This window comes from Achroia grisella, unplaced genomic scaffold, assembly GCF_030625045.1.
Source record: "Achroia grisella isolate CSIRO2021 unplaced genomic scaffold, CSIRO_AGI_Agris_v1 utg478, whole genome shotgun sequence".
Classification (NCBI taxonomy): Eukaryota; Metazoa; Arthropoda; class Insecta; order Lepidoptera; family Pyralidae; genus Achroia; species Achroia grisella.
Genome location: NW_026712882.1, coordinates 1,604,314 through 1,619,301, shown reverse-complemented (window position 1 = coordinate 1,619,301; position 14,988 = coordinate 1,604,314). Strand labels below are relative to the sequence as shown.

The 14,988-nt window shown below is 32.0% G+C and overlaps 1 protein-coding gene across 1 annotated transcript in view; it reads right to left on the bottom strand.

The window, feature by feature from the left end:
* The window catches only part of LOC131845675 (tRNA dimethylallyltransferase), a 250,202-nt gene that overhangs the window by 17,297 nt on the left and 217,917 nt on the right, over window positions 1-14,988 (bottom strand). Inside the window, exon 4 of the mRNA XM_059194765.1 lies at window positions 10,508-10,631. Within this exon, the coding sequence (XP_059050748.1) occupies window positions 10,508-10,631 (124 nt within the window). The remainder of the gene's footprint in view (window positions 1-10,507; window positions 10,632-14,988) is intronic.

Below are 14,988 nucleotides of genomic sequence, written 5' to 3'. Positions count from 1 at the left end.
ATAATTGGACTGATATTTGTAGGTCAAATTCTCGCACACTCTTGATGAAAATTTCAGCATAATAATTTATTTAATTTTTGGTGGTAATATGGGCAACTAGATTCTACCCGCTAGCGAAGCGGGTAGAATCCAGGTACCCATATGCAGTGAATCGAATAAAAATTTTTTTACAATAAAAAGTAGCCTATTTTCATTCTAAAAACTACTGAACTGGGGTATCCAGTTCAGTAGTTTTTGCTTGAAAGCATAAAAAACATCCCTACTTTAACATTTATAATATTACTAGCTACCCACCCCAGCTTTGCACGGGTGTACATGTATTATACATATAAACCTTCCTCTTGAATCACTCTATCTAATAAAAAAACCACCTTAAAAAAAACCGCTTTAAAATCCGTTGCGTAGTTTTATAGATTTAAGCATACATAGGGACGGACAGACAGCGACAGCGACTTTGTTTTATACTATGTAATGATTAAGGTTTAAGGATGTATAACTTTCCATTATGGCTTTGTACCAAAGTGTACAACTCGAGTATTAGTACGAGAATCCTGGTACGGTTGGCACCCCTGACGCCACGTAGTCCAGTGGAACGTCACACAGCGGAACGTGGCAATTCGTCACACCACGCACACTATATACACGTTTACTATATTTGATTTGTCACAAATGAAATCATAGTCACTGCTTATTAACTTCTGATTACACTCGTCACGGGTGGTAGACAGCTTGTTTCGGCTGTTTAAGGGTCACATGTACTTATTTAATGCTTAGCTGTACTTCAAATGAGCTATTATTTTCATACCACATTTATATACAAGCAGACCCATGCCCAATTCATTGGGCGATAATCGTTTTTACCGACCGCCGCGGCGCCGAGAGTAAATAAATATTAAAGTACTAATATTGCTATTAAAAAATGTGTTTTGATGATAGAAATGTGAAAATTAAGGTTGTATATATTTTTTTATGTCGAATTATTAAATATATTATTTTGGAGTTACCCTTATCACTTGAGAAAGTTGAAAAATAGTTTACTTTTCACAGATGTATTAAATATACATACAAAATTTCATAAAATTCGGTCACGCCGCCACTTCCGAGGACTTTTGTTACAAATAATGTGACATAAGAATTTTATATGTTAGATGGAATTTTTGAGTTAGATGTAATTTTAATTTAATAAAACATGTATATAAATTCAATTCAATAGTTTCACCATTAAGTAATAAATAAAACATTACTTAATGATTTAAATTTATATTCAGATAATAAACCGCGTATTAATTAAACATGCTATGTTACATCGAGGGTAGACTTTATAAAATATCGTCTGTCTTAGTCGCACTGTTTTCAGCCCTCAAATAGCTTGCTTTATAAGTTGTGTTTCGGTTGAAGGGTTGATAAGGAAATGAAATTACAAGACACGGAGTAATATTTTATCAATAATTTTAGTTCTCCAGAAGTAAAGAACAACAAACATGATGTATATGGTGCTGTTCATTTATAGCGATAATTATAATTTACAATCAGGTGTATGTAGCTTGTTCGTCATTCCAATTACATAAAAAAAATGTAGCAGTAGTAATTTGAACGAATACTTGGCACCTTACAATAATTTGAACAAAGAACATCAACGAAAATTATCCGACATGTTGAAGGAAAGGAGGGTACGCTTTCGCAACATGTGGCGATCGTTTCCTTCCCGTCCCTCCAAGTCGCGTGCCTACCTCAATAGGTACCATTATCTCATATATGTGGGATTTCTACGAATTCGATGAGTTGCCGTCATCATAACAAATATTTATTTACACCTTATTGAATGGAACTGTATTTATAACAAAGAAGGTAAGTCTGTTCTAAATCTGCCGGTACAAGAATCAAATGACGTATAAAACACTTTCCCTGTAAAATACTTGCAATAAAATTGAAGAGTTTGTAAATGATGATAATGTTTTTATAGAAAAATCTTAAATGCATTATATGATTGCACTAGTAATGATTGGTTTTTACGATTTGATTGTATAATTATTTATTTAAAATAACATTTTTTCAAAAGAGCAACACACATGTTTCTTGCTCATTCTTCTTGTGACGAGTCTGCGTCCTAAATGAGTGGTAGAATAAAAATATATGACTGAAACTGAACTGAAAGTGCTTGTACTGAGTTGATTGAGAGACTTAGAGTTTATTTTAATAAAGAATATTTCTATTTCTATTTCATGATGGTTTTTTACATAATCGCGCCATAACTGTAAAAAATTGAGGAAAGAAGAGTTTGTTGTCTGAGTGAACGTTTAGTTTATCTCTACATGGTTTAAATTTAAACCATAATAATTAAATCCTGAATTCTTCAAGGACTGACTTAACTATATTCTCATCCTAATATTATTGGGCTCGGTGTACTAGTGTTTCAGCATATCGTTTTATATCCGATGGTCGCGGTTTCGATTCTCGACATTTGTATTAATGAGTATGGTTGTTTGTATCGGTCTAATACGGAAGGTCATAATGTTTTCAGTAGTGGTGGTCAGACTTGTGCACTGAATGTTTGTGGTCACACACATGTTAACGGATTTAAACAAAATAATATATATCCATTAGAATTTCAAAACATAGCCAATAAGAAGATTATATTTATATCAAATTAGTTTACATAAATATTTGAGTCATAGGGCTTTCCACTGTCATCGATTATAGCATTATCGAATAGATGAATATAATTTAGTAATACGTTTATCAGTAACAATATCGTATCTGAACATTATGTATAAAAAGTAACCATTTGTCTATTTTTTTTAAATTGTTGTCTGTTTGTGTATATGTACAGTAATCTCAAAACATTCTTAACAGAATTATATGAGGTTTTAAAAGATTTATTACAGCAAGTTTAGCAGCAGAACAGTTTGTGTTTTTTTTAATGAAAAGTAACACATATTGCCTTTAAATAAAAAAAAAAACCTAAATAGTCCGCTAACCATAATTTTGTTCGCATTCTATGTATGTGGCCACAATATTTTGGCCTACAGGTTTTATTGCTGTGTATGTTGTATTCCTGGGTCTGTTTTTTTATTACTACTAGTTCATAAACAAAAAAGAAAACTATAATTAACTGTTATTCTAAATACTATTCACGTAGATATGAGAAATCACACTTGTAATTATAAAAAAAGAAGATAATTTTATACACGTCAAGATAGTTGAATTAAATATTATCACAAGTATTTTTGTGTGATAATTACTGATACAAAAATAAATATTAGATTTAATAAGATCTATCGTCATAAAAAAACCCGTTATGTACATAAGTGAATACAAAGAGACTACATCAGGTGATCTATGTACATGAACAGCACTATTGGCATCACGTTATCATGCGACGTCCATGATACGATGACGAAGTTCGTTCATGTAGTGCTATTCCACATGACCAAGGTGTGTTATCCTTATACCCTGTAATTATATTGTTTTATCTACCTTTCAACTGAAAAACAGCACTTTCATTATTTTGTTGCGATGCGTATTTACCCAAAGCGTATAACTTCTTATTTAACGTAAAAAATTGTGTTAGATTTCATATGAAAAAATCGCATCGAATTAACTTTCTAGAAACCACTACAGAATTTATGCAAAAAATATAAAAAAAAAAACTATGTGTGACAAGCGGAAAGAACATAAAAAAATAGAAATAATTCGCTGTCGACAAGTGATATATACATCGTAACAAAACAACTTCAGTAGGAAGATTACAAGCCATTTAACTTATTTTTTTGTCTATGGTGGGCTACTTTATAAAAAGGTAGAAAAAATAGTCTATGTTCGACCTGGAATGATAAACAGCGTTATTAGTCGCACGCGCACCCTTCGTCATACACCTGCTGTGGCCGGCTGTTTTGGGGTATACGAGGTGAAAATATTTAATACAATTTGTTATTTTACGACTGTATATAATTTGCAAAAATCAAATCTTAACATTTAATACAGTCGTGACGAAACGAGTCTATGTATTCAGGTTTTATGTAAAAATAGCTAGAATTAATTCCTATTCGAAACATACATATTTCTATTAATAGCATATACTGTGAACATTTAATTTAGAGATCAAATTTCTACAGAATTGTTATTAAAGGTCAACATGAATACTTACTTTTAATGAAATATTAGGTAATTGTAGTATATGTTTATATATACAAAGTATTAACGACTAATTCTCTACCCCGGGTTCGCAAGTATATTATAATTAATAATAATAACCCAAGACAATTTATACACCCATTTAGATCCAAGATAACCAGAGCTTGTGATATGGGCACTAGAAAACTGAAAAGATTATTAAATACTTTTAGTTAATACATATATAACATACATAGAAAACACCCATTAGTCTGGGTGTTTTCTAACAAATAATTATACTCACGAATACAAATGTTTATGGGGAATCGAACCCGCGACATTCGGAAGTTAAGGGGTGTGCTAAACCGCTAGAGTACCGAGGCCGTCAAAGATATACCATAGATTTACCTGCTTACACAATTTTTAAAGTTCATAAACATTCCTTTTGAAGTGTAGTAACAACCAGTAATTTTCTTTTAAATTAAGAACACATTAAAAACAAAAGTAATAGACTAAACATTCTATCTAGAATAACCTATTCTATTTCTAATTAGATGTAAGACGTTTTTATGAATTATAGAGGTTACTTTTGTTAATGCGCGCCATTTTATTTTATAATTAACTTTCAGATAATGGTATCTACGTGGCCTAATACTTGCATACCACAGGTTAGCAAGCAGGTTCACCTGTTAGTTAAGCACGAACAATTATTACAAGCAACACAAAGACACCTGCTCAGAAAGGAGTGGCCATTTAAGGAGCGGTCACATGTTACATACGTACCTACGTACCTATTCCTGACTAATGCTGGCATCTGCAATGTCACTAGTATTTAAATTAGTTATTAAAATAGTATTGATTCAATAAGAGATGGTATTCGATTCGATTAGCATTGCGAAACAGGTCTGGCAACGGCAGTGTATGTCTTTTTTATAGGTAAAATTAATAAAATAATTAACTCAACGATTCTTTGAGTATATTAGAATATTTTGACACTATACAGATATAATGAAAAAAGTTCTAAATACAAAACATGGTTCAAAATAAGAAAAGGTCTGTCGCCAACACATTGTAATGCAAAAATTTTACAGAATTTTCATTATTTTTATTTACTTTCTGTGCAAAATAATGAGCTACATTATTTTTATTGTTCCTATGTTATATTATTATTATTTTCGCTATTGTCGCATTTTCTCAGCTTTTATACATTATTATTATTATGATTCCTTTGCTAGCCGTAAAGTGTATATATATGCGTCTCAAAGGCTGCGTATTTAAGCCAAAATTCATGATGATTAGTTAAGGAAAACAAAGAATTAACTTTTGCATTATATTATGATACCGCTTATGTTTTAATTTCTATGCTATTATTTCGTTGTATAGACAATTGTTGGTATTAATTTTAATATTCCGCTTATAGGAAATCATAAGTTTGACTTATAAGTTTGATTGCACTTTTAGAGGCTGCGACCAAAAATTTGTCAGTTGTGTTGTCATTTTTTTTATGTACAATGTCCTACATATATTTTGATAAAAGCAGTTCCAGTATATCTAGAAATATTATAATATTTCAGACTAATTTCCTGGAAACTTCACCAACACTAGTCAAATTTCCTATGCATTCTTCATTACATAGTATAAAACGAAGTCGCTATCGCTGTCTGTCCATATGTACGCTTAAATCTTTAAAACTACGTAACGGATTTTGAAGCGGTCTTTTAATAGATAGAGTGATTCAAGAGGAAGGTTTATATACCTGTATAATACATCTACACCCGTGTGAAGCCGGGGTGACCAACTAGCTTTATATAAACCTACTTATAAATCTGCCGAATGTCACGTTGAACCAATGACTATGATGATTAAAATTAACTTTATATGTCATAACATTAGTTTTTCAATAGGTGTATATGTATTGTATTTGACATACACCTTAAAAGTTTCGTGTACAAACTAAATATTGTGCAATACAATACAATGAGTCATACATGCGTTTGACCAGCTGTCGACTGACTGCGTGGACACCAGGGTTGCCAATCTAAGAAACATTTAGTCTCGTGTAAACATGTCAAAGATCTCGTATTTATTCAATATGGATTTTTAATCCTGTAGATTATTGTAATTGATGGCCTGTTAAATGGATGATGAGGCTAGCGGTTTAGCATGCCGCCTCACTTGGTCGTGGGTTCGATTCCTCGCACGGTACAAACATTTGTATTTATGAGGTCATCGTTTGTATTGGTCTGGGTGTTTTGTATGTTATATTATGTATGTGTTTACAAAAGATATATATCTATGTATTTATATCAGCTGTTTGGTACCCATAACACAAGCTTTGTTTAATTTGGTACTAGATGGCGCTATCCGAATTGTACTGGACAATTCGGATAGCGGTCATCTAGTACCAAGTATTAGTTGGTAATTCTAGTTGGTATTGGTTGGTTGGGTGGATTGGTCTAGTTGGTAGTTGTTATTATAATTATTTTAATTGTTTACCATAGGTCAAAATCTCGTACAAAGATGAAATTGTTCTCGTACTGAAGACCAAATATTTTGTACAGTTGACAACCCTGATGAACACCGACGCAGCCTCTTACCAAATAGAAACGAACATATTCGGATTATAAGGAAAATAGCCATTAGCTACCTGAGAAGGAGGGCAAAGGTATTAGGTATAACATAATGTTAACAGGTATTATGTTATATAGAACGATTATATTATGGACTTGATTTGAAGGTAGACATATCTATACATCTATACATATAAATAAACTTGGAGTGTCTGTTTTTAATATTGAAATAAAAGTTTTTTACTACATGCATATGAATATATATAAGGTATATATACCAAAATGACATTTTTTATAATTTTTGTCTGTCTGTCTGTCGGTCTGTTTGTTTCGGCTATTCTCTGAAATGGCTGGACCGATCTTGACGGGACTTATTTTGGTAGGTAGCTAATGTAATAAGGAGTAACTTAGGCTACTTTTATTTTAGAAAAATAAAGTTAAATTCCACGCAGACGAAGTCGCGGGAACAGCTAGTTTAATATAAAGTTGGAGAGCAAGTATAGTGGATCTGTAATTTTATTGAAATGAATATATTACTTGCTAGTAATTGAGCTTTGTTTTGTTGTAATCACTTATAAAATGTCTTAAGTATTTTTTGTGTTTTTTATTACTAATATAAATAATATTTTAATACCACGAGTAAAATTAGTAAACTACGTAAAGTTACGAGTACAAAAAGGACATAATATGTATTTTTTATTATTAGAATTATTATATATATATATTAATCTAATTATAAATTAAATATATGTATAATTATAACGAACATTCCATATTTGAACTCACGACCATTTGCAATTGGTACTAAACCACACAGGCGTAATTACCAATACCAAAAAAGAATTACTTACCTTTATGAAACATAGAAAAAATAAGGATCTACTTAATTAAGAAACTTTTTTTTCATGCATATCGCTAGCGTCGGACGCCATTTTGGATCTATGGTAGGAGTGTAAAAAACGTAAACAACGCTTCACCTGCGCGCGCCGAGATTGGCAGGTGGCGTGCGCGCGCATCTGCGCACGCTAGGGTTGTCACATTCGCATATGCGGCCTATGCATATACATAGAAGGAAAGGGCAAATTCCGTTTTTAATGAGTTCATTGGCAATTGAATGCTAGAAACTGTATTTAAGAAATAAAAGTACTTTTAAATTTCCGTTCGTGGTTCTTCCTTTACAAAAAGAAATAATAATGATTTTATTAATTATTGTTATTAATAATAAGTATTAATCAGTATGGTATTAGAGGAATATATTTAGCAAAATATTCTTTTTGTAACAATAAAATTAACTTTTTGAAAATATCATAGACAAATATATGCGAATACTCTTAACTTTTTTTAATAATACAATAGTAGGATAATAAAAATAAAACAAAGACTATGGATATATGAAGCATAAATAACAACATACACAGAATAGTAAATACAATTAATTATAACGAAAACAAACAAATTATAAATGAAATAAACAAAGAGCAATTAGTTTATTTTGTGCAACGTGCACAAATTGCAACAAAAACATTATCGAGATTGTTTACCAAATTACGCCAAGTATAACAAACAAAGATTATTACAAATATTTTCATTATATATCATAAATAACATAACAACTAATTAACGCCAAAATTTCAAACAAAAATTTCGTTCGGACTATAAATGTTATAATTCGCTTTTAAGGCCACAATTTATTGTCATAAAGAATTAAAAAAATATACTTAGGACCGATCAAAATCGTGATTAGTGGCAACCCTAGCACCACCACACTGCAGACACTTTTACGTATGTTCTTTAACCCTTGCACATGGCGGGAAAAAAAACAAAACGATATACGACGCTACTTTGGGTTACCGGCGAAGGTTGTTCCACAATTGGTTTCTTGCAATACTTTATGTTTAAATGCATTATAATAGTAATAATATGAAGAAAAGTCTGTAAGTTGGCCGTGTGACATGATGAAGGCCTCGATGGTCTAGCCGTTTAGCACACCGCTTTACTACCGTCTGTCTGCTTGTTCCCGCTAATCTTTGAAATGACTGGGCCGATATTGACGGGATTTTTATAGGCAGGTAGCTAATGTAATAAGGAGTAACTTAGGCTACTTTTATTTTAGAAAAATAAAGTTAAATTCCACAATTTAATTCGGACGAAGTCGCGAGTACAGCTAGTTATATATATATATATATATATATATATAACCTATTTATAGTAATAATAATAATCATCTTATTATTAACAATTAATTAATTTAATTTATTAATTAATGATTAAATTAATTTAATTTATTACTTAATTGCTGCCTACAATAAAATTAAGAGGTATTATTTAGAGAACGGTCCACAACTTAGAGGGGGCAGTGAGTCCACCCTCTCTGCTATTCTGTCATAGTCTTTATTATTAAATTATTACAATACAAAATCAACAACGACGAAAGCATTTAAGTTCTAAACTGCTAACAAACTAAGTAAATATATTTGGCCTAAATTATCTTTACTAATATCACAGATAATATAATATTACATACTAATATTATAAATGCGAAAGTAACTCTGTCTGTCTGTCTGTCTGTCTCGCTTTCACGCCAAACCACTGAATAGATTAAATTATACATACAGTCTAGACCCTAAGAAAGGACATAGGCTACTTTTTGCGAAAAAGGGTTCTAAGGGGTTGAAAGTGAAGATGAAAGGTTGTATGGCGGTATCGTCATATTTAAAGATAGAATCTTAAAATTATTTTTTAGGTTGATTGAATTTAAATAAATATGACACTCAAAGTTTGTAAACATGTTACCCATAAGGAGGTAAAAAATGGGGGATGAAAGTTTGTTTGGAAATTCTTAGCTAGAACGATGAACAATCAAAATATTTAATAATCTAACCCAAAATGATAGATATTTAATAATCTATGCTTAAAGAATAAATTGGCTTTTTTTAGTAAGATTATTAAATATTTATTCTTTGTTTGGTCAAGGTCGTCGTGTGCAATAAGCGCACGGACGAAGTCGCGGGAATTCTATATGTAAATCTATAAATCTATAAATCACATAATGACGTTTTAAGAGGATTGTCATTTTAGTTCTCTCAAATGGCAACTTGTGAGTAGTATCGCGGGTGACACATGATAACGTGAAGTCCGTAGTGTTGTTCATGTACATACTCGTATATAGGCGCCGATGACTGCTTGCTATCAGGTGGGCCTTTAGCTTGTTTACAATTCCAATTAAAAAAAAAAGAGTTGGCACTGCCCTTACATCAATTAAAAAACAAAAATAACAACATGAAGGGCACCAAAAAAGAAAATTCACAACAAAATGGTTTATATTAATTAAAGTTTTCCTATAAATATATATAATCTATACCATAGTGTGTAAATTAAAAATAAATTGAGTACTCTGTAGTCATATAATATCAAGTGTAGTATTAATTGCTATGTGTTCGTTTTTTGAAAAAAGAATAGTAGCTGATAAACTATGTTTTTTTCAAAAAACGAACAATCGAGTAGCCCGCTTTTTTGCTACTTTGATTTTCAAATATTTGTAAAGAGTCACTAGTTATAGCTGTATCTGCTTGATGCTTTGCTATTTCCGATGGTCACGGGTTCGATTCCTCGTACAATGCAAACATTTGTATTTATGATTACGAGTATTTGTCTGGCTGTTTTCTATGTATATAATGCATGAATTTACAAATAAAAAATGTATTTAAGTATTTCTATCAGTTGTCTAGTATTCATTACACAATCTGCTTAGCTCCTAAGCTAAGTCCTAAATTGATTGAAAAATTAGACAAATTTATAGAATTAGTATAGAAAATCAAACATACCTGTTCACATTTGAGCCAGAATATGACGGTCGCACCAGGTCTTCGCAGCTGACCTTCGCTCAGTTTCTGCTCAGCAAGTATCTCGCTGTGGAGTCGACCTGACTTCAACCACACCTCGATTGACCTGTCAACAATAAGAACACTTTATTAACCCTATCTGATGGGGAAAGGGGATTGTTAGTAATGTGCACTGATGATTTTATTGCTAGCAATATACTATGTCAGATTGATATCGTGAAAATTCTTTCTGAATTTGTTACGATGGACTGTTAACGCAGGTGGGTGCACCATCATCCATAAAAAACCCCCCTCTGATTGATCTCCCGTTCAATTCAAACGGGGATTAAATTACAACGGCCTGAGCCGAGGTCGAACCCGTAAGAATGCTATTTCACTACCACATCTCAACCATCAACTGAAACTACAAAGCAAACTGATTGGCGCCTGAAATACACCTATTTAATTCAGTCAGTTATTTTGCGGTTATAATTTAATAAAAAAAAGTTTTAACTATTAAGAGTATTATGAGAATAGAACCGGTATACTAACAAATATAATACCTGCCTCTTACCTACCTAGCCGCTTTAGTGGTCAGATGCAGCCCACAAGACATTTACATAGACTTTCCACTGTTATAATGGACACTTAATAACTTATAAAAGCAAATAGATTGACTCTCGGTAATTGTTCTATGAGATTTCATACACAAGGTCCTTCAAACATTAGTACATTTTAAATATTTAACATACGAGGATAAAATATTCCCAATTAAGCAAACAATTCTATTCAATAAAAAAAAACATTATCCTGGAATCATACAAAAATAATTAGTACTCAGTGACGCGAGAGTGCTCTACAATTAAAAAAATATCTATAATCTATATCAAAACATTTTTAATGAAAAAATATTTCATAACTCTATATAGTATCAACTAGTACTTTTTTAAAAATCGAACAATGTATTTTGTGTCATATCAATGACTATTGGCCGAAGCCCAAAGAAGAGAAAAAAATTACTATTCTTTTTTTAAAAAAGTAGCAATCCCTTTTCGCGCTACATCAGTATTTTCTGTACTTTCCGATTAAAACTATAGTGACGTACCATAAATATTTTATATGCAATAAACATGTTTTTGACTTTGATTTTCAAACATTTGTAAAAAACTAGCTACATATAACTATCGCGTTGGCTGCCTGCATGGAATATGGTTCCACAAGAGACTTTCCACTGTTATAATGGACACTTAAAAACTCATAAAAGCGAACAGTGAGCCGCCCGGTACACAGTCCAGATCTATGAGATTTTACCCCGAGATTGTACGAACTTTGAATAGGGTCGATATGCGTTTAGAACTACATAGGACGTCCTCATTTATATACAGTGTTAGGGAAAATATAATGAGATAGTGTGAGGTTAAAGTCAAGTACCTTTTGTATGCACCGATGGTTTTCTTTGGATGCTATCATGGTTGATGACAACCATGATAACATCCAAAGAAAACCATCACTTTATCACATGATATCATACCTCTCATATGAGTGAGAGGTATGATATCATGTGATAACGTGATGTCTGTAGTGCAATTTATGTATATAGGGACGGTTATCGCTTACCAGTAAATGGGCCGTAAGCTTGTTTGTCATTTCCATCACATCAAAATAATAATACATTAATAATGGAAAATTGCAGCATGGTGCTAAGTCCGCCTAATGTACTTTTGTATTGTGTGTATTGAAGTTAAATAAATAATATTTAAGTTAATTACTTACTTATTTTTATCATTAATAAAAGCATTTATACATATATCATGTATATATGGTACATACTTTTGCTATTCAATTACAGTAAAATTTAGGGTATTTTGTTTGGTATTAGAAAAAATCTAGTCTAACAGAGAGAACTATTCAAAACAGCATTACAAATCATATTTTTTTTATATTATTACAAATAGTTTATGATTTCATTTTGACAGAGACTGTAGTGATAAAATCAGAATCTCAAATTTAGTCTATAATAAATATAAGATTGTCCCTAAATTTACATCATTACTCATAGTCACAGTATTAAGAAACAACATTGGAGTGGTTCTTTTTATGACTCTTCTTTAATATAACCATTTTTAGTGTTAGTTTGAAACGTGCGCCTGTACCGCTGATGAGTAGATGAAGGTTTGAAATGACTAAAGGTTTTTTTTTCATTGTTACAATGTATACATTTTTTTAATGAATGATAAAGGTATGGTGCACCCGCCTCGCTAAAGGTTTACGCTGGCGGGGCACCAGCGGAGAATGACAAGATGAGCGTAGTCAGGTCGGTTAGCCCATCGTGGCAAATTCACCAGGAATTTGTTACGATGGTTTCCAGGAAGGACCACGTGGTGGTCAACCTGATTTGGTGCATTGCTAACTATGGAGTAATTAGTTCACATTACTAACCTTCCCTTTTCCCTCGAGAACAAGTGTTGAGTTACCACGACATCATAGGTGCCATTGCCGGACTCGTGGAGATGTTAGTCCTCCAAAATGGCATGCATTGTCATTCTGGAGGACCGTTTACCATACAAGTGGAGCTTGTTTGCCATTCCAGTCACAAAAAAACCATGACGATAAAATCGTCGTGTCGTATATTGTAAAAGCTCGTAACGATTTCTATTTGTTCTACATACCAGAAGCACTGAAGCTCCGAGCTATTCATACGAATGAGCCGCAACAAAACGAAAGCACATCGCCTCGCTTTGTGTAACTGAGTCATCATTGTAAAGCTCCCTACATGCAATCCATACTAATATATATATAATATTGTTATTTTGCCACTAACGGTTAATACAGTAATCATACATGTATGTATGTGTAGGTCCGGGGAGTCGAAATTATAGAATTTCGGCGCGTTATTAATTTAATTTTCAGATATTACAAGAAAGCACTAATATACAGCAAGATATATTCGTCGTTCCTCGTTCTAGAGTTTGACTCACCCATTCATTTGTTTCCCTTCATTTATATATTCATTCCTTCGTCAATCATGTTTCAATTCATGCAAATATCGTTTAAATTCTCGGACTGAGCAGCAGAATGAGTGCAAAATCCTAATGTTTAATAATTATGTATAAAAATACATTAAATCTATAAAAGAAAACATAGACTAAGTGGTCACCCAGTGGTCGAATTTCGACCACGGCCACTAATATTAGTAAAAATGTCCTTCAGATCCTTTATTTCTATCTATAAAAACTTACGGTACAAGAACAATTTAAACATATATCCACTGGACGTCCATTAGCTAAACAAGTTACATATAAGTAGTTTTATAGTAGTATAAAAAATATAATGCATAACGGCAAGTGTAAATGCTTCTTAACGACACACGCGTGATTGATCGCATTAGCATCCAATCCTTAAGTTATTGACTTTCAGAATGGAACTTTATAAAGTTTTATAAAGCACCACCTAACTTCAAGACTGCACCCATTAGGTCATTTTCAATTTTTTCCACAAAGTTTTCAATTAATAAACGAGCAAACATCTTGTTGACACAATTCCCGGATGTGATTATTGAGGAGACAGCTGTCAAAACGCGGCACTTTTCAACCAACGTAAAAAAGAGAGAGGTCCTCAATTTGACCGCATTTTTTGGTACTAACCGCTATCTGTACTTCGTCTGCTTTTTAAGATAGCTTATTCTTGTGATACAATTTGCTAAATTTCCTTCAGATCTGTTCAGCCGTTTATTTGAGAAAGTAATAGACAGAAATATATATTTATATATTTATTTATATTATTACTGTAGGAGTAATGAGCTATTTTTGAAAACTGTACCAATTTTGATGACAATTTTTACATTAGTACAATTAAAAGCCCGTGTTTGTTTTAAATAAATTGCATTATCTTAGGCAGTTATTTTTGTTTGTTTATGGTACGAAATTATTTTAATTTTTAATATATGTATATAGGTCATATATAGGTCCTTGATTATTCGCAATATGTTTACCATTTAAATTCAAGTCTATATATGCAAACATATGTTATACAAGCAAGTAATTGTTAATAATCTACGTCTGAATCCTGTCTGAAAAACAGATCGATATTGTTTGAATTAACTTTTCTAGGAACGCTATTTAAATTCAATGTGTTTTTGTTTGGACAAAAATTTGTCTATGGCTAGTTATTAGAAAGACAAGTTTAACATACTTGTACAAAATTACTGATAATATAGTAACGGAAACTACTTGTAACTAACTACTCATATAGACTGAAATGGCTTCATTTCAGTGAATCTTTGAAACACTCGAAATATTAACTATGGGCAATATATATATAAAAAAAAACCCTAAGAGGAAACGAGACGAAATGCACTATCTGAATAAGTAAAGGCGCGACGGACGATATATCTGTGAATGAACAGCACCATAGAGGTTGCGGATATCATAAACTAATAGAGGAAACGATCAAACGAGTACGCAACACTACCATTACAAACCGTT